At 32.9% G+C, this 22,404-nt stretch overlaps 1 protein-coding gene across 2 annotated transcripts; it reads left to right on the plus strand.

Annotated features, from left to right (window-relative positions):
- The first annotated feature begins 1,781 nt into the window (after window positions 1-1,781).
- LOC134241848 (uncharacterized) lies at window positions 1,782-17,174 on the plus strand. Of its 2 annotated transcripts, XM_062723874.1 has the most exons (6): window positions 1,785-1,914; window positions 3,014-3,166; window positions 4,497-4,553; window positions 5,694-5,802; window positions 16,536-16,667; window positions 16,778-17,174. In XM_062723874.1, exons 2-6 carry the CDS (start codon window positions 3,023-3,025, stop codon window positions 17,074-17,076), a joined length of 741 nt encoding a protein of 246 aa, XP_062579858.1. In that variant the 5' UTR covers window positions 1,785-1,914; window positions 3,014-3,022; the 3' UTR covers window positions 17,077-17,174. The 2 variants fall into 2 exon arrangements, with proteins under 2 accessions (XP_062579859.1, XP_062579858.1); XM_062723875.1 differs by lacking the exon at window positions 3,014-3,166 and having other exon boundaries at window positions 1,782-1,914.
- Window positions 17,175-22,404: the final 5,230 nt, after the last annotated feature.

Here is a 22,404-nt window from a genome sequence, read left to right on the forward strand (position 1 = left end):
AATCCTCAAACAAATATTTTCTCTCATGATAATAGTTTTATGATATAATGCCAACAGTAAGCCCAACATTAGCGCACTATTATACATAACCAGCTATCAATATTCCATGTTGGGCCATTGTTGGCCCAATCAATGAACCCAACAAAGATAATAGAACCATAATGTAAGATTTGGCCAACGGTGTTCTGCTATTTGGGTTATTACAAATAAATAAGCATATACACAATTCAAAAAATAGAATAAACACTCTTTGGTGCTTGATCACTTAAGTGCAAAGTTAAAATTTGAAAATATCATATCTAAACAAAAGCAGTCATCCAATGATAAGCATGGACATAGAAAGTCCTCTTAATTATTTCAGAATATACCAACGTTGTCCCAACGTAAAGCTCAGCAGCTAATTTTAAAATTGACACCATCAATTAGTTGGCAGTATAATAATTGGTCCAACGTTGGCCCAATATAAATATCCCATCTCTGGAGACCTAAACAAAATAACACTTGTGTGTATTACAAACATTGGGCCAACGTTGGGCCAACATACTACTACTAACTTGTAAATACACTTTCTTTAAGGGTGTATTATAAACATTGGTCCAACGTTGGGCCAACGCCATGAACCTTCCTTCTTTGGAAACTAAAGTGAATGGAAGTTGCTTACGTTGGATCAACGATGGGCCAACATAGGAATTCCGTCATGGTCGAGAAGGTTGACTTGGTAACATTCGTCCAACGTTGGCCCAACGTTGTTCCCCCAACGCCAACCATACAACCTTTAACAAATGTTGGCCCAACATAGTCATGCTATCTGGGCACTCAAGATGATAACTTGCATATCAACTTACATATCTTGCATGTTAACATAATTATCTCGCATGTTGACATAAATGAGTCGCATGTTGACATAATCATCTTGCGTATTAACTTGAATGAATTGCATTTAAAATGTCAGATACGGGCGTTAGTAAGTAAATTTACCCATATCTAAATTATATTTTCTTATAAAATTGGTAACTTGCATGTCAACATGTTTACCTTGCATGATGATATAAATATGTTACATGTCTACAGAATTTTCTTGCATGTTAACTTAATTTATCTTGCATGTAGGGGGCAGAAATATGCCACCATACTACATAATTAATTCGCATATTGACGTAAGTTAACCTCATCTTGCATAATTAATTTTGTTGCATCTTGCATCTACGATGTCAGAAACGGGCGTACGTGAGTGATTTTAACCATATTAAAATCAAATTCTCTTACGAGAATTGTAACTTGCATGTCAACATAATTATTTTGCATGTTGACATAATATTCTTGCATGTTAAATGAAATAAATTATCTTGCATGTAGGGGGCAGAAATATGCCACCACATATATCTTTAACTTTTTTGATTTTTTTAAGTAACAATTATTTTTAAAATTATACTGGACTGACTTTTCCCGATGATTTTCTCAAACAGTTTTTATTGTTTCTATTTTATGTCAGAAATTCTAACGAATGAATCGTAATGACACTTTCGTTTTTTTAAAAAATAAATGAACGTTTCAACCTTTTCTAAAATTCATTTTATGTATTACTAAGTACACCATTTGTTTTGTAAAAAATGAAAGGTATCACACATTTTCCTGCTTGGTTAAATGTAATAATTTCTTTCCCTACATTTTCTCTAACAGGTGGTGCATTAAATTTTGTTTTTAAAGAAAGATCAAATACACATGTAGCTGCAGGAGAAATTCAAATTATGGGTATTTTTCTTGACGTAAAATCCAGCTATATCTAAAATCAAATGTATATAATTATGTGCATGTTGAACAATGGTACAATGTAGACTTATTCGATGTCGCGTTTAAATGATCCACATGCAGCATAAAGTCCGAGATTACAATTTAAGTGGTATTCTTTCTTAGGTACGTACAATATATATATTCCATTATGATACTCAGTTTTCTTATATAATTTTCACTCGTGTTTAAACGATACTATTCATAAAACAAATGTTTTACTAAAAAAATCTTACGTACGACTTTTCTGATATACATGTACGTTTAATTGTCTTATTTAATCGTTAATTACTTTTTTGTTGAACTTTAGTTATATATACCAACGATAAAATGTGTAAAATGTTTTAAGGTGAAATATCCCTCTGCTCCAAATTTCGCCCCCTTCCAAATATTTATTTTCTTTAACAGCAGTAGCATTAGATTCAAATGGAAAATATTTGGAAGTGTGAAGCCTTGCTTACTTTTTCAGAAATCAATGATATGTCAAATCATGATGTGAAGAAAATTTGTTATGGTAAATAGAAAGATATATTATTTTTATCTCAGAATATAATTAAAAATAAAAGGTGTGTATACTAATAATGTTCACACTCATACCTATCTAATTCTCATTGGAAAATATTGACGCGGTGCTTTTTAAATCAGAATATCAAATTGTTTTCTGTATTTGTAAAATAATACGCATCCGTCAACAATAGTTGTCTTTCCATTTTCGCCCTTAAAAATATTTTATCAAAAAAAGATATTGATTAAATGCTGATAAAAAATTCTGCATCTAAAATTTCTGTAACAATTACATGAATTATATGTTCGGCCTGAGAGATAGAAATATTTCAATTTACACCGTTTAAAGGAACTGAGTGTGAATGGTTTGTATACCCTAATATAAAAAAAACTAGTAAAAATATTGGCAATAGAAACTAAAAATCAACATCTTGACAATTGAACAAATTTGACCGAGTTGAATAAAAAATGGTCCTCATGAATGAAATAAGTAAAATCTTACATGAAAATTCCTTGAATTTCATGTAAAAATGTCTTCAGAAAGTTATCTCTCTTATCAGAGGAATATTACACCTTAAACCTAAACATTGTTTGAACGAGAAGTATACCTTAATAAAGTAAAGAAAAGTAAACTCAGTTTACACAAATTACACATCTTTGAATTGTATAAACTTATAAGTTCCTCTAATCGCACGATGTTCGCAATCATATTCAATTTCAGTTTGTCGGGATGCATGAGAAAAGGCCATCAGCAGTGCGTGTGTTGGTATCATTATCTCTTCCTTTTTGCCTTTGGCTTTGGGCCATTGTCGCACCCGGATGCTTTATCATAAAATGGGAAAGCACAAAAGCACTACCTGTATCAGTTCATAAGGCAAGATATTGTATTGAATTGCTATAAGCTTACACATATATGAAACACCTGGACTGTCTAATCATGTGACTCAGTCATTATGTGGTGTGTACTTATCATTATATGACGTGCACATTTCATAAATTATGTACTTTCAATAGCAATTACGTCCTGAATTTATCGCATGTTATGCAAACATCTTTTTGTGGTGTGGAGGCTTTAAAACATTTTGTTGATATCGTTAATGCCCATCTTCTTTTCTTCTGCATATATTCATCATAAGATGACTTAAACATAAATCAGATATGGATTTATTGATTGAAATATTTTATTAAAATACCATAAATTTATATTGAACAGATATAATGGTTTTAAGTTTATTGAATTTAATTTCTTTTCATAAGTATAAGTGAAAAAACTCGTAAACAAACTTTCCAAAAGTGATGCTACATGTACGTCCTTTAAATATGATTTTCGAAAAAAATGATTTTTTCAAATGCAATTTCTATGTTTGAATGTCTGCATTATCCACTGTTGTAAATGAAGAAGGAAGATGTTTCTATCACGATAAAAATTGTGAATCACGACGAAAAGATGTATTAATAACTTACACCACACACTTGACTTTTGAACACGACGTAATTGCTTTTGAACATACACGATCGAATGAAATATGCATTTCACATATTGACAAATGCACACCGTATAATGAATAAATCATACAACATAATGGCAAAAGCACATCACATAATGATAAAATCACATCACGTAGTGATAAAAGCACATCATGTAATGACTTAGTATGTAAACCAAAAATGACAAAAGCACACCACAAATAATGACAAAAACACACCTCATACAATGACAAAATCACATCACATAATGACACGCGTACATCATATAATGATAAAAGCACATCACAAAAAGAAATATGAACATCATCAAATTATTTTTGTCAAGAAAAGACTTACCAATGTCACTTACAATTTACTCATAATGTTATAGGTTACGAAACATGACTCAAAGATTGTGACTATTATCAGAGACACAAATAAAAACATTATTTATGTCTCTGCTGCGATTATAATGCTTGTCGAAGAGTACATTACATTTTTAAAAATGCTGATGAACGTTCACTCGGCTTGATAAAATGTCTGTTCATGTAATGATGCGAAAATGAATATTCATTGCCTTGATTCTGAATATTAATCATTCAGTTTCAAGAATAAATATTCTAGAAGATACAATTTCTATTAAGATTGTTCTGATTCTAACAGTGATGCATGTTTATAATTAGTTCTATCCAAACAAATTACTGTGATAAATTAACATGTCTTTCTTTTTTTTTTAGTATAACCCTCTTGTACCCTCTTTGATGAACAGTAAATCTGACCCTCTGAACACTACGGTAATAGACCTCATTAACAAAATCAACATTTATTCATTACCAAAACTTTTTGAATGTTATAAATAAATCTAGTAATCTAATAAATCTTAATAATAAATCTAGGCTATAAATGACACATCTATAGCCTAGAGTTCATGTATATGTACATGTTTATGTGATGTCTACCATCCTCGATATACATGTATATTTTTAATTGAAATTTAATCTATCTTGATATAAGATAACTCACATAGAATGCTTACATGTATGATGCAAAAAAAGATGAATTATATATATTTATTTAAACTATAAGCATAAAAGTCATGAGTACAATTTGTTAAGCAAAGATTTACACGTTTATGTTGGTGTAAAAAAATCACCAATGCAGTTTGTTAAATGATCTGAAACTACATCTATATTGCAACCATTTCCCTTTTGCTGTATAAAGAAAAAAGATTGTTTCAGATTGTGCATCTAATTTCTCGCATAAATTTAAGAAAATTTATCCCCCCAAAAAAACGTTTTAGGAGGGATGATGTGCAAAAAGCTTGACTAACGATTGCATGCTGACGAGGATTAATGAATACGAACCAAAAAGAGCAAAATCATTAGATTGATCAGATAACATTGACATGAATGCGAATTAACCTACAAAAAAATTCAGATATGTTAACATTTGCCATATCAGATCTTTGACATACTGTTAATCATACTTCATTCGCTAGAATTTACGATTCAATAAACAATCCACTTGCGAAAATTAAATTCTCGCCATTATTTTTATTTGTTAATGATATAAGGCATGAAAATAAAGTTCCACTTAAAAAAAATATTATAAATTTTATTTCGATTTTGTGATTGAATGAATGTTTATATTTTATCTACAACCAGTCTGATATTTTTTTTAAACCTGAATAAATTACTCTTTTTTAAACCTAGTAATCTGTTTGGGTAGTACTCGTAAACAGAAACAAAAAAAGAAGGAAAACACTGCAAGAGTAGTTAATTTCAGCGATCATGCTGTGATATATTCCATTGATTGGGATTACATTTATTTCAATGCTATGACTTTATCTCATAAAGAACTAAATAGGGAATTTGAAAACATATATATAAACACATACTTTGTAGTTTGCAAAATAATTCACGAAATCGTTTCAGACTAAATATTCTCTGGAGATGAGCATCTTTTACGTCACTGTATGTGAGTCTGGAGTATGCGTACAAGTGGACTATGAGAAACTCCCCCCAAAATTAAGAAACAGTCTACGTAAGTCAGCAATTCATTAAATACGTTATATTTCCACTATTGATGAGTTATAATTCCTAGTGCGCTCTTTTGTGTAAAATTCGGAGATTGTACTGTAACGGGAACCAGTGTTATCAATGGACTAAAATAAAACAAACCTTTTCCAAAGCACAAGTCCTAACTTTGATTTAATAATTTAATTCAATATACTATATTGATTATAGAACTTGGGATTAGAAAGTCTTATTAAACCAATTTATATGGGCTACACTGGTTAAATTATCTACCCTGGTTCTTTAGTGATTCCCAGATTATGATCATCACCTTGTTTTGAAATGAAAAGATTTGTAAAGTTTTATAATTTATTATAACAAAGGTAAAAATAGGACTTTAGACTAGTTGATAACAAAAAGCAAAATGTTTCCAAAAAAATATATAACAAATAGATTTATCCAAAAATAATTAAATAATTGAAAAATATTGGGGGAGAATGTGACTTCAAAAATATGTATTTATTGTACTAAAGAGCTTCCATACACCCAAGAATGTAGGCCTATATAAAAATAAACATAGGGATAACCTATCAATATATGTAACTGAAATAAGGTAAGGGATATCTAATTCTACCCTGAACCAATAAATGAGTGACTCTACTATGGGTATCTACATTATACTACATAAATTTGCTACCGAACTTGAAGTTCTTAAGAAGCACGAACCTTGCGTTCTTGACCCCTAGCAGAGTGAATTTTACTAGTTGAGTTGCTCTATATATAGGCAGAGTAAGCCAATTATACACTAAAAATAAATGCCTAATCTGATTGGCTAGGACTAAGTCTCTTAACCAATAGAATTATAGAATACATATTACGTTTGGTGTGACTGACAATATGGCGGGTTCAATGAATTACTTAAAGAAGTGAAAGGTAAACATCTGTAAAATCGAAATATTAACTTTGTACTATTTTTAAATGACTTCGGAAGTAAATACAAGTATAATTGGCTTAAGGTATTAACATTATAGCTATAAATCTGACTTAGTAAGGTAGTAAAACATCAAAATTGTCACATTCCTCCCCCCTTAAAACAAAAATTACAATTTTTGTATAAATGTAAACAGATAATTTTTATCTTAATTAGTGTTTATATACTCCATCTGGATACCGATGATCCCTGGCATTGTAGTCGTCATTGAGTGTGAAGAGGGGCTCTCTAGGTAGGCTTTGCTGCCTCTCCAACCTGGCATTTTCCCTTTCTTCCCTATGGATTTTTTTTCCGTGGGCACTTGAAAGATCCAGGGTTCACGTATTTCTTATTTGTCACTATCTTCCATGGAATTTGTCCCATAAGGTTGTCCTTGTGTTGTTTCCCTTGATGACTGGTAATCTCTGATCTCTTGGCATCTTTCACGTGACATAAGGGGCAACTGAATAGCTGTATCCTTTCCTTGTGAAAGCGGTCGAAGTGTGCTTTATAATTTCCTAGATGCTGGAAATGATGGTCTTTTGAAGTGCAGTAGAGGACGGGACAATTCATGCCCTTTTCTGGCCACTCGTCACCTTCTTCTTCTTGCAACAACTCCTTCAGTTCTTCTTCCTCAACATTTACATTAAGAACGTTTTCCATTCTAATAAAGAACAAGATGCAAACAAAATATTATTCAACATATAGAATTAATATTTTTCTTCAGCTCCACCTAAGAGAATAGTTACTTAATACGGGATGTAACGTTAAGTTAGATACATATCATGACTATTCATCGAACACGCTAATAAGTTAATATACCGGTATAAGTTAAACTTAGCATGTGTAGAGATCTCTACTGTTGTACTTCCATAACTTCTATCATAATCATGATGTCTAACTTACTGGATTGTAATCTAACTCAGTAAATTAAGATAATTTCTCTGTTCATCTACTGAACCACAAATATATTGTAGTTTCTATCAATGAATCATATCTATAAAACTGAAGTTAGATAAATTAAATGATTTAAGACAGAATATACTGTTCTGACTTCTAGATATTACATGTATACTAGATCAACTACGGCGTTTCATGAAAAATGAAGCATCTCTCATTGACTATATCAATAAAATCAAAATCAGCTGTAAGTTTGAAAGAAAAGAAAAAAATGGAACTGATAAAAATATAAACTTTGAATGAAGATATCAAAGAAACTGCTTGTGGAAAATTGAACAAATTTGGAAATATAGTCTCAATGTTATCAACTAATATACCATATCCACTTGTCTATAAATATGTATAATAAAAATAATAAAAAGAGATTGGTTCAGGGAGAATAGATATCCCTAGGCTTTATAGCTCGACCAACTCTGGACCTCTTAATTACTGGACTGGGGTTTCTTAAAGGAGATGAAACAAATTCATCTTCACTACTGAATTCATTCTCTAAAGGGGTAATTTCGAAATCTGAATTTGTGTCTTCGGGAGGAGTAACTAGTATCCAGCTGTCTGGTGGAGACACACCCTCATAAGGTTTCAGGTGATCCACATGCACTACTATACATGAACTAGTTGGGGTTTTCTTAATTCTATAGGTCACCTCTGTAATTTTGTCTATAACTTTATATGGACCTATCCACCCTAGACCTAATTTTACTCCTGCTGTTGGAGGATACCATCTCCAGACAAAATCATCTTTTGAAAATGTTCTTTGTTTTAAACCCCTATCATAATATTTCTTCTGTTTAATAGCAGCTTGTTCCAGATTCCTATGTACAAAATCATGAGTATCAGTCAAAACACCTTTCAACCATTCTACATATTCACTGGGACAAATGGGATTGTGGGTGTCAGACGGATTACCTATGATTAGATCTATAGGACTATTATTTTCGCGACCAAACATGAGCATATTGGGAGAAAAACCAGTACTCTCTTGTATTGATGATCTATAAGCCATGAGAACATATGGTAAATTCTCATCCCAATTATTTCTGTTGTCATTTGCATAGCTAGTTAACATTTGCTGCAAAGTCCTATTAAACCTCTCGACCAACCCATCGGACTGTGGCCTATAAGGTGTAGTCCTTGTTTTTTCTATCCCTAACTTTTGGCACAATGTTGAAAAGAGCTCAGACTCAAACTTGCGACCTTGATCTGTGTGAATCTGCCTAGGAACTCCGAACTTACAAATAAATTCAGAGACAATTTTATCTCCAACTGTCAAAGCTTGATGATCCGAAACTGCATATGCCTCAACCCATTTAGTAAAATAGTCACGGAGAACTATAATGTATTCATTTCCATCACTAGTGACTGGGAGGGGACCTACAAATCAACTCCTACAATATCTAATGGAGCACCTGTTATAGACTGACGAAGAGAGGATCTCCCTAAACCTGGACCATTTTTAGCTCTATCTAGCACATGTATTACACTGTGCACACCATTGTTTGATATCTGATGACATTCCTGGCCAATACACTCTTCGTTTAATGGACCTAAGGGTACGCTCCCTACCTAAATGTCCTGCAGTTCTATTATTGTGAAGTTGTTGAAATATTGTCAATCTGATTTTCCTAGGAGCTACAAGCAACAGAACTTCTCTATCATCTGACATTTTCCACTTATAATACAGAATGTTCTCAACTACTGTCAATGATTCCCATAAACCCCATAATGTTTTTAAATCTTGGGATGCGTCTAGTACAGTGTGACGGGGTGGTTTTGTAATGTAAGCTTCTTTGAACTTAATGATTTCTCTAATTGCAGGTTCTGCTTGTTGCATGTTTTTAAGCTCATCATGTGACCATGTGTGCAGCCAATTTGTGTCATTATCATGAAAAGAATCTGTCATATCTGTTTCACTATCACTAACGGACCTACTAGAAGCCCTTACAGGAGCTACTCTACCAGTTTCGGATTCAGTATGAGAACCCTTGTGGATAAATATCGCCACTTCATAACTATGACTCTCTACATGACAATCTGGATAGTCTTGACGTTTGCAATAACTGGCAGGTCTACGAGATAAGCTATCTGCGTTATTATGTAACCTTCCTGGTCTATGTACTATACTGAAATCGTATGTTTCTAAAATAGAAAGCCATCGAGCCAGCATCCCTTCAGGGTTTTTTAAAGTTTTTCAGCCAGATTAATGATGCATGGTCAGTCTTACATGTAACTGTAAAGTGCCTACCCCAAAGAAAATGTCTGTACTGTCTGATGAATGTAACTACTGCTAATAACTCTTTGTATGTTGTACAGTACTTATTCTGATGTTTCTTTAGGGTGCGACTAGCATATGCCACAACTCTCTCTTCACCATTTTGTATTTGAGACAAGACAACACCTATACCAGTGTTACTAGCGTCAGTGTCTAGAATAAACTCTGAATGATTATCAGGGTATGCCAAAATGGGAGCAGTAGTAAGTAGTTCTTTAAGCTTGTCAAAAGCAACTTGGTGTACAGGGGTCCATAAAAATTTTGCCTTTTTCCTAGTTAAATATGTCAGAGGACTAGCAATTGTTGAAAAATCTGGGATGAACCGCCCATAATACCCTGCAAGCCCAAGGAAACTAGGAACTTCTGTAGCATTACTAGGAACTGGCCAAGTTTCAATACTGCTGATCTTCTCGGGATCACATTGAATCCCTTGCTCTGAAACAACGTGACCTAAGAAAGAGACCTTTTGTTGAAACAAATCACACTTGGATGGTTTAAGTGTCAAGTTTGCTGTTCTTAACCTATTAAATACTATTTTCAAATTTTCTACTGCCTGTTCAAAACTGGAACCAAACACAATGATGTCGTCAAGATGACAAAGACATTTTTCCCATCTAAGACCCCTAAAAACTAGTTCCATTAACCTCTTATAACAACTAGGGGCATTAGAAATTCCAAAAGGTAGAACTTGGAATTGAAATAAACCCATGTGAGAAGTGAACGCAGTTTTAGGTTTGTCTTCCTCTTCCATCTCACATTGCCAATAACCCGAGACAAGATCTAAAGTACTGAACCATGAGGCACCTGCTAATGCATCTAATGACTCGTCTATTCTAGGTAAAGGATACGCATCCTTTGTTAGTTCTTTTGTTCAACTGCCTATAATCAACACAAAATCTCCATGTCTTATCTTTCTTCTCTACTAATAATAAGGGGGCAGTGTGGTAGCGCACTTTGAAAAAATTACGCACTTTGAAAAAAATTTTCAAAGTGCGTTAAAATTGGGACAAAATCAACCCACTTTGAAAAAATTTTTCAAAGTGCGTTAAATTTGGGACCTACTCAACGCACTTTGAAAAATTTTTTCAAAGTGCGTTAAGAGTCTACATCAATATATTTTACCATGTAGACACTTAACGCACTTTGAAAAAATAATCATATTTTATTCATGGAAAGATTTTATTTGCTATTTATCTTTCAAAAAACTAAGCCTAACCCTAACCTCAAAAATGAATTGATATACTTAGGTAAAAGAGGAGAAGACCATATTTTTCATCCCTCAGTCCAAATCTTCCAATACATAGGTGTCGGTTACAAACGGGGGAGGGGATCAATAAACCTTAAAAGGGTACGCTGCATTTTCAATGCTTATACGATGTATATATCTTTCCAAAATAAGTTGGGCTTAGCCCTCTATCCCCTCCCCTGGCCCTTCGCCTAGTCTCAATGTCTACGCTATACTCAAAGCATTCATATAATTATGTACGTACACTGTATACTATTTACCTAAATGGTATGACCTTGAAAACTTCCAATAATAAATGAGTTAATTAAAACAGATTAAAACCAGAAAGTTTTAAGTACAGTAAAACGTATGAGAGAGAAAGAAGTTTCATAGTTTTGAACAATCAAATTGGCCCCTTTTTATTATGATAAATGCTAAGATTCTTGAAGCTGTCGTCTGTTAGTGCCCCCATACAACTTTACATCTACTTATCAAAGACTTGAATTTAAAAAAAAAACGAAGAAACGAATTAATGAACATAAGCAATCGTCACTCTTTTTTTCAAGACCCTTTAATTTTCCCTTTTATTTTATCAAACCTTCAATATTTAAAACATCAATATCTCAGGTCCTACAGTGACTTTATTTAAGAAAGTTATCAATACCAGCTATCTGCCCAATTTAGCATACCGATTAGTTGAAGGAATATTGATCAATCTTTACATTTTTTGTCAAAGTGCGTTAATATGGTTGATATTAACGCACTTTGAAAAAAATTATTTTTTTCAAAGTGCGTTAGCTTGGTCCCAAATTTTAACGCACTTTGAAAATTATTTTCAAAGTGCGTAATTTTTCAAAGTGCGTTGTAACAAGGCAGACCATGGACTTTCACTAGGCTCTATGATGTTGTTACATGTATCTAACATTTTCTGAATTTCTTTTTCTACTATGTCTCTCTGTGCAAATGGTAACCTACGAGGTGGTATCTTTATAGGTTTGTGGTCTTCAGTATCTATCTTATGCTTGACTAATTTAGTTCTACCGAATTTTCCATCCGGACCAACAAATATGTCCTTGTAGGAAATTAGCTAGTCGAACAAAGTTGATTTTTGTTCTTGTGTCAAGCATTTGGACGATCTATCAAACAAAGATTGCAAATGTTTTGGCAACTCTCGTGAACCGTCAACATCTAATTCACTATTGATGTTTGACTGTACAATATTTACAGGTTGTAAGGAAGCTACAGTGGTGTGCTTGTCAAATTTTATTGGCCTATCTGAGATATTTGCCACAGAAAATTGTATATTTTCTGGATTTACCAAGGTTCTGGCAACTAATAGACCTTTCTTCTGTAGAAACTGAAATGGTTCAACTAAATTATTTACAGATGTGTCCTTGACACCTACAGCATAACCTTGTACAAATATTTCACTATCAGGTGGAATGACTACTTTCTTAGACAACTTGACCCTAGTACATACAGGAGTGTAATCTCTTTCTAACTGAACATGTTGCTGATCGGCAAACATCAGTAAGCCTTGTGCAACCTGAATTGTCACATTATGTTGCTCGAGAAAATCCATTCCCAAAATACCCTTGAGGTCATCTACCTCTGCAACAATAAACTCATGACAAAAGCTACAATTCCCAAGGCTAAACTGAAGGTCAACTGTGCCTAAAATGTTCAATTTACCACCATCTGCTGCAGTAAGATTTAAATCTGTTTCTACCAAAGCTGGCCTATTTTTCAAAGTCATAAAAACATCTTTGGATAAAATACTAGCCACTGAACCTGTATCAACTAAAAACTTATGTACAACATTCTCTATAGAACAACTGGCCAATTAACAAGATTTTTCCGGAATATTGATCTTAATATTTTTGCCCTCTTTTCCATTACAACTCTGGGTCACACTATGGGCATCTAGAGCAACCCCTAAATGTTTTCCTGATTTGTCTGTCTTTGCAGGTGTAGGAAATTTGGAACCTTTGTGGGGACAATATTTAGCTATATGCCCTAATTTGTGACAGTTTTAGCACTCTATATATGAAATTTTCCCTGAATTGGTTTTCCCCCTCTGTTTGTTCTATTGATTGATTTGGACAGTTTCTCTACACAAGATTCTAATGTCTTAAACAGTTCACTCAAACTTTTCGACTCAAGTGGAGAGTCTTGTTTATCTTTACTTTGTATGGAATCTGTTTGTTGAAGACCACTGTCTGACTTAGATTGCACCAAATTTACACCCTCTACTTTCACTGGTTTTGACATACTCAACTGAGAACCCTTAACAGCCTCGAACTCAATTGCTAATGATATAGCTGCTTCTAATGACTGAGGATGATGAAAAATGACATGGTCATGAATGGCAGAATTACCTATACCATTGATAAACTGTTCAAGGACATTGATCTCCCTATCCTTATATGTCATGTCAGGAAATGCCAAACACCCTAACCTTCTTAAAGAATAACCAAAGTCAGAAGGACTTTCACCAGACTTTCATCTACCTGACCTAAACTCACACCTATGAGCAATAACTAACTCTTGTGGATTGAACCTTTTAGTCAAAATAGATTTAAGCAAATCATAATCAGACCTCTGTTCAACTGTAACATCACCTAACAACTTCTGAGCCTCTCCTCTTAAACACATAACTAGCTGTTGTCCTTGTTCATGATATGACCACTTATTCCAGGAGGAAACTTGTTCAAAATGCACAATAAAGTATGCACAATAAATTCCACTCTACTGATCTACCATCAAATTTATCAGGTTCCTTTTCCTTTCTGACAGGATTGCTATGATCTGATCTATTGACACTAGATGTATCTACTGATGCAAATCTATTTTTCCTTGATGAAGGAAGAGAGTGTAGTGTGCCTAAGTGTGTAGGTGTTGTCCTAGCTGTTTGATTGTGCCTATCGGAGTAGATGTATCTGTTGTAGTCTTGTATGCATCTAACTGTGACCTATGCAGTGCTATGGACAACTCTAATTCCTGAATTTCTTACTCTTTAATTTGTCTCTGTAATGCATCCATCTCTGTTTCCCTACTATGTGAAGATGCACCTAAACTTACAGGAGAACCTTGAGTTGAATCCTTAAAACTGACTTTCTTGTCTACTCTGGTACTTTTATCAACAGAAGAACAACCTAACTTGGCACTTTCATTCTGAGTCACTGACTTTCTCTTCTCATACTCCTTCTTCACTCTCTCATAGATTTCAGTCATCTCTTGAAACTCTCTGTCCATCTTTCTCTCATCAATACTATCAGGCTCTTTTTCAAGGGCTACAAAATTGGGGTAAAGGCTATTTTCTAACTCTTGTGTATGGGCACCTTGAATATGAGTTTTAGGCCTAGCTCCACTATCTTTGGGTGTGGATGTATGGAAGGGAGGTAAAGGTGAAGTCATGATTTCTGTCTAGGAATCCTGGTTTCACAGGCACCAAAAATATAACGGGAACCAGTGTTATCAATGGACTAAAATAAGACAAACCTTTCCCAAAGCACAAGTCCTAACTTTGATGTAATAATTTAATTCAATATACTCTATTGATTATAGTACTTGGGATTGGAAAGTCTTATTAAACCAATATATATGGGCTACACTGGTTAAATTATCTACCCAGGTTCTTTAGTGATTCCCAGATTATGATCATCACCTTGTTTTGAAATGAAAAGATTTGTAAAGTTTTATAATTTATTATAACAAAGGTAAAAATAGGACTTTAGACTAGTTGATAACAAAAAGCAAAATGTTTCCAAAAAAATATATAACAAATGGATTTATCCAAAAATAATTAAATAATTGAAAAATATTGGGGGAGAATGTGACTTCAAAAATATGTATTTATTGTACTAAAGAGCTTCCATACACCCAAGAATGTAGGCCTATATAAAAATAAACATAGGGATAACCTATCAATATATGTAACTGAAATAAGGTAAGGGATATCTAATTCTACCCTGAACCAATAAATGAGTGACTCTACTATGGGTATCTATATTATACTACATAAATTTGCTACCGAACTTGAAGTTCATAAGAAGCACGAACCTTGCGTTCTTGACCCCTAGCAGAGTGAATTTTACTACTTGAGTAGCTCTATATATAGGCAGAGTAAGCCAATTATACACTAAAAATAAATGCCTAATCTGATTGGCTAGGACTAAGTCTCTTAACCAATAGAATTATAGAATACATATTACGTTTGGTGTGACTGACAATATGGCGGGTTCAATGAATTACTTAAAGAAGTGAAAGGGAAACCTGTAAAATCGAAATATTAATTTTGTACTACTTTGAAATGACTTCGGAAGTAAATACATGTATAATAGGCATAATGTATGAACATTATAGCTATAAATCTGACTTAGTAAGGTAGTAAAACATCAAAATTGTCACAGAACAAATCTCGCGGGATTTCTGGGACAAACGTAACATTATTATGTAAACAAAATGTTGAATGTCGATGAACAAATCCTATCAAAATGCATATGAAATATTTTATTGTTGTGGACATTATTTGCATCAAGATTAGATATGACAACGGTATCAATTTATATCTACTGGTGATCGTATTTTTCTATTCATCGTAAAGGTACATTTGAAGACAATAAACACCTCGGATATGTCGTAGTTTTTATTAATGAACGATAAAGTTAGTTTTTCCGCTCTCTTACATATGTCTTTTAGTTCTTTTATTCTTTAGTTAGAATGACAAATGACTTAACATTTAAAATTGGATTGATACTGGCATGACTTGTATTATCCGCAACGCCATGCTGCCCCAGGCAGACGACCAAACGCGCCTCTAATTCTAACTAATTTCACCAATGGAAAAACAAAGTATTGAAAACGTAAAATTCAAATTGCTTTGTTAAAGATTTACAACTAACATAATCATGTAAAGAGTGTATTTCTTTCCCGTCTTAACAAGAATCTTTCATTCCCCCAACTTTGCACAAATAATTTGACTCGAATGCATCAATATTTTGCATTTTTAAGAAACAAATCTTTATTGTTAGGCTATAGTTGCGTTATTGTAGATTGCAGTTAAGTGTGAAGTTTTGCGTTACGTCACCATCTAGATTGACAGCTGCGCTCAAGGTAAATAGTACACGCCTCCTAACCGCAAGCATAACGACTGGTAGTTTCTTCTTATCCCTGATGGGTTGCTCGTGCAACAGACTATTTCCATGTCAATATTGATAATGTTAGTTGACCAATCACGTAAATTGTTTACGCTAGATGCATCTGTCGAAAAGATTGTGACGTATTACAAAACTTAACATTTAACTAAAATAAATAATATTTCATTTCTTCTTTTAGCTGACCTGACGGAAATTCAGATTGAGAGCATTTCTGCTTTGGTTCTTTGTGTGATTGCCTTCTTTTTTCTGCTGTTGAACTTTGGAAATTCTTCCCGAGTTGTAAAAGGGGGGATCAGTGTGTTTTTGGCCGGTAAGACAATGTCACAGTTAAGCTGGACGTCAATTCCATCATTAAATACATGCAAAAAATGTATATAATATTGAGTAGCTGTTATCGAATTGAAGTTTTCTTTTTTAAAGCTGCTGTTGAATCTATTATGGTTAACCGAATGGCCATTGCGAATACAACAACAAACGTAAGCAAAGTTGAAGATGCCATCGATTCAATCTGGGATTATGATAGTTTTTCATGGGACTTCCCTTACTCCCTCATCATTGCCTTTGTTGGCACATTTTCCTGTTTTATTGTACTTGACCTTTGGGGAGATTTGTACAACAAAATTAGACGACAGCAAACCACAGACAGTCGAGTGCTGAAATTGTTTCCGATCATCAATCCCAACAACTTCACAATTCTGGTAGAAAGCAAAATTACATAGATGCATTATCTGTAGCCTTAGATATATCATATAAATGTACCAAGAATATCCAACCAGTTTATGTACGATGCTTGATTAAAAATTAATATCACATTGTCCATATCTTGTATTTTTGGCGTCATATTATAAAATAATAAAGTTGAAATAAAGTTTCATACCGAAATATGCACATATAAAAAATCTAATTAACATTGAAAATTTGGTTCAATAATGTTGAATTAAATTCATTTTATAGTTGTTTCAAACATAAGACATAGGGGTGTCGCCGCGTCACAACTAGACGTCACGTTTTGTCGCCGCGTCAAAACTAAACAGCACGTTTTAAAGAATATTTTTTGTAGGATGAAAAAGACGAACACGTTAATAATATCTAAGAACATGCCTAATCGGCCAATCATTATTAAGACAAAATTTACTTTATTTTTAAATGATTAGCTAAAACTTAAACGACCCTATTGCTATTTTTATTATAAACAGTTGTGTTTTACTCTGAGAAATTGAACAAATGACGTGTCAAAATGGGGGGATGTCGCATTGAGCTGTAATGCATTTTGCATTTTTTCTTCAAAATGGGGAAATTATCAGTAGAGAAAGTTTACATTGATTAATCAGATTTGCAGTGAAAAGAATATGAAAAAAAGTGTGTTTAAAGATAATTTTAGCGATTTATGGGAGGGTTATGAGCCATTGGATAGCAGAGGACAGGAAGACCAAAAGATGAGAGGTTGGTCGGAAACGTATAGGAATAATTGGTGTCTGATGTTATCAATAGACATGAGTGTATCTGTTATAGAAAGGAATATGAACACTTTGTCTCGTGCACTGATCAAGGAATATTGACAGAGGACTTCATTGTTAAAGGAGTGAGTGTACAATGGACCGCACCAAGAATTCTTTTAAAATAACAAATTCATGAATGTGTTCGTGAATCTCAAATATTTTGGGGGGGACACGTTTGAATGTTATTCTCTATTGGGTATTGATGGCGCGGTTGTGGGGAGTATTAAAACGGGCCATCAACATCTCAGTAAAGAATAGTTGGAATGTATGACGGTGTGTATCCATTATATATGACGTTATTTAGATGCGGCGACTTCCAAGCGGTAGCACACTTTGTATATAAATGCCATCATATAAATGTATTAATCATGTTAAATTGAAATTTTCAGGTCTGATTTAAAATAAATATAGTTTTCATCATGATTCAATTTAGTTGAATTCACATACTTTTGGTTGATTGATTGATTTTATCTATATTTTTTAACATCCTTCTCGAGAATTTTTCGCCCATATGCAGACGCTACTACTTGCCGTTGGGGAACTACAAATTTTGTTCTATGCTCGGCACTCAGGATCATTGAGAAGGGAGCTAGCACTTACTGCGACAAGGGACCTTGGTTTATACGGTCTCACCCAAAGGACCAGACTCCACGTCCCTTAGTGGGATTCGTAGCCGCGACATAAGGATCAACCCTTACTCCGCGACTGTAGAATAGACGCTCTAACCACTGCACCACGCCGGCGACTTTTGAATCAACTCTCGTAGTCAGTGTGTAGGACCAGGTATTATTTATTAGATTTGATGGAGACAAATCAAGTTGAAATCAGATTTTAACGTCTATATTTTTGTATGTTTGCATAAGACGAAAAATTAAAAATAGGAAAGTGACGAAGGGTTCCACATCACATTCTCTTTAGTTTATCAACTGAATTTTGATTTTTCTTCATATCAATAATTCTTTTTTTTTAAACCTCGGTTAACACATTATTACATCTGCAACGACCCCACAAAATTTAATATCCTTAATCCTGGAAAGTGTATAATGTTTTATTACTAACATTTTACTAACATTTTAGGTTGCCAATGGTAGAGCGTGTTATCCCAATTTTTTTTCTAACAGATTTTGTACAACGCGTACGTTCAATAAAATAAAAAAATATACGATCTTTTGTTTTTAATTATGTATCCTATTCAAAATATGTGCAATTGATGTAAAGAATATAAAATAGCTATATATAACAAAAAGAGGACTGATATAAATACCGCTTTATCAAAACATGTATAGAAATTCTCGTAAAGTGCTTATTTATTGCCAAAGCCAAGGTTTAAAGTTTACCCACGTCTGCATTTTTTAAAAATCTTCTTTAAAAGAAATCAGATAATTAAATTTACACTGCACTGATCATAAAAATCACCTATATAAACATGAAGATATAATTTATTATTTACATAATGGGATTATGCACTTGTTTTGCAAACCCAATTTTATCGGGGTGTTTTAAGGGTCAATATTTTGAGTTTTTTTTTCATTTTTTAAGTACATGTATACGTGTATTTAATTCCTCAATCAATGTTTTGTGGTATCACCAATTTTGCATGCATATAAACATTACACAAATTTAACAATCTAAAAATGTTCACCGATTAAATTAATTATCATTACAATGTATGTAAGCATACAATGTAGGAGGGTTGTCCGTAAAGTTCGTGGACAACATTGATATTTACGGACAAACATCGACAAACTATTTGAAACTATTATTTTCATTAAAATTCATGTTTCATTTTATAAATGTGCAAGTTTTCAACAAAAACAAAGCACAAATAGTTGTAATTTCATAAGATACAAAAAAGACACACACTCATACCCAGAGCACTAAAAACGAAAATTCTTGACGTTACCGACGTCAAAAGCTAAATACGAGCACTAGTAACTTTTCTCAACATAGTAAGCGTTTAACTCAATACAATTTCTTATGTCGTTTTGACCAGTCATAAAAATATGCACAAAAATTCAGGTTTCATTCTTAAAATAATATTTAACCATGCCTGTATCATATCCTGCAATCATCTAACCACCGTCCGTGTCAAGACGATTTCATTTACGGAAATACGGCATGATCACGTTACGAAACTCATATTTTACAGCATTGCAATCTCGGAATAATGGTTTCCTTCACGCATGTCATCCTGTAAACTGTTCATTCCGTCCGAAAATATTATATACCACTTAAAAACTAGTGAACGACTTCTTTTACTATGTTTTCCCGATTGTTTACAGAATGTATTGGTCTTTGTAGGTGTTTTTCCAGTGTCCACGCAGAATTTTATCACTGTTCACTGCTCCACCTATTCCGAAAACGTCTCTTTTTTGAACAATTCTGATCCTGTCTTAATAAGTTCTAACGCTGATTGCTCAGCCATTTTGAGACTTTGAACGTTCAAACTTTGCAGGTTTGACGTGATAACTTCTGTCAACCTCACAATGTAAAATTCTGTCAGATTAGAAAAGAAATTTTTAAAATACAAATGAAATTTAAAAAGTGATAAATATTTTTTTAATTAAAATTTTGCAGTGCTCCGGGTCTCCATTCCAAAGCTAATTATGAAGCCATAATTGTAATTAAACATTTGAAATTGATTAAATTTTAACATTATTTAATTCACATTGAGTAAAGGATTAGAAATATGTCAATAATAAATATCAATGACCCAACTTTTATCAAATTTTTGGCTTGTCCACGAACTTTACGGACAACCCTCGTACAAGTACGGCTCTGCAAGTCCTCATAGCTATATATAGATTCTTTCTTTAACACATAATTGTCCTATCTTCATAACGAATATAGATATCTTTAACTTTTGCATTATATGTAGTAACAATTAGTTTTAAAATTATACCAGTCTGTCTTTTCCTGTTTATTTTCTCGAACAGAAATTTTGATTGTTTTTATTTTATGTCAGAAATTGAAACGGATGAAACATAATGACACTTTTGTCTTAAAAAATATATGAACATACTTGTTTCAACCTTTTCTAAAATTCATTTTATGTATTACATAGTACACCATTTGATTTGTAGAAAATGAAAGGTATAACCTTTTTCTGCTTGGTTAAATGTAATAAAATTTATTTCTATTTTTTTTCTTACAGCTAGTGCATTAAATTTTATGTTTTAAAAGAAAGATCAGAAACACGTGTAGCTGCAGGAGAAATTCAAATTAAGGGTATTTTTCTTGACGTAAAAATTAAACTATCTCTAAAATCAAATGTATATATGCATGTTGAACACAGGTAGACTTATTTAATGATCGACCTGCAGCATAACATCCGGGGTTACAATTTACGTGGAATTCTTTCTTAGGTAAGTACAATATATATATTCCATCTTGATACTTGTCAGGAATTAATGCTTTCATAGAACAAATGTTTAACTACACTGTAAAAATCTGATGTAAGACATTTCCGACATACGTCTTACTGTCTTATTTAATCATTAATTATTTTTAAGTTGAATTTTAGTAATACATACAAATGATAAAATGTGTAAAATGTTTTAAGCCTAAACATTTTGTTGAATGAGAAGAATACCTTAATAAAGTAAAGAAAAGTACACTTAGCGTACATTATTACACATCTTTTAATTGTTAAAAAAACATATTTGTTCCTCTAATTATGTCTAATTCCACAATGTTCGCAATCATATTCAATTTCAGTTTGTTGGGATGCAAGAGAAAAGGCCATCAGCAGTGCTTGTGTTGGTATTAGTATCTCTTACTTTTTGCCTTTGGCTCGGGGCCATTGTCACCCCCGGATGGTTAGTTATAAAATTGGAACATACAAAAGCACAACCTGTATATGTTCATAAGGCAAGATATTATATTGAATTGCTATAAGCTTACACAGGTATGTCTTTGAAACGCCTAGACTGTCTTATCATGTGATTCAGTCATTGGAGTGTATGTGATGTATACTTTCATTGTTTCTAACCAATGAAAATTGTCCTTACTTTCTTAGAATACTATTGCAACATATTACTCATAATACAATACTATTGTACAGATCACGAGATTGTTAAAGATACATCACAAGATTTTGAATATACATCATAAGATTTTGAATATAGAGCATAAGATACTGAATATGTATCGCAAGATTTTGAAGCATATGTGGCAAATCATATGAGAATCATATGTTTACACATATGAATATCATATGACTGTATTGACATATGATTCTCATAAGAAAGGCCCTGCATATGAGAATCATATGTATATTTTGATATTTGTCATATGAGAATCATATGAAACCATATTCACTAATTTGCCTTTGTTATACTCAGGTAAAAATCATATGAATATTTTGACAGTGATCATATGAGAATCATATGAAACAATGATCATATGAGAATCATATGAAGCAGTGTTCACTAATTTGCTCTTGGTATATGCAAGTAAAATTGCAATTTCAATCATATATATCAATAGTAATTTAATCGACACTATATGTACATGTATACACATGCATTAAGAAAATATTGTTATGGT

This window comes from Saccostrea cucullata, unplaced genomic scaffold (genome assembly GCF_032062105.1).
Source record: "Saccostrea cucullata isolate Sc308-1 unplaced genomic scaffold, CSIRO_AGI_Scuc_v1 ctg2569, whole genome shotgun sequence".
NCBI lineage: Eukaryota > Metazoa > Mollusca > Bivalvia > Ostreida > Ostreidae > Saccostrea > Saccostrea cuccullata.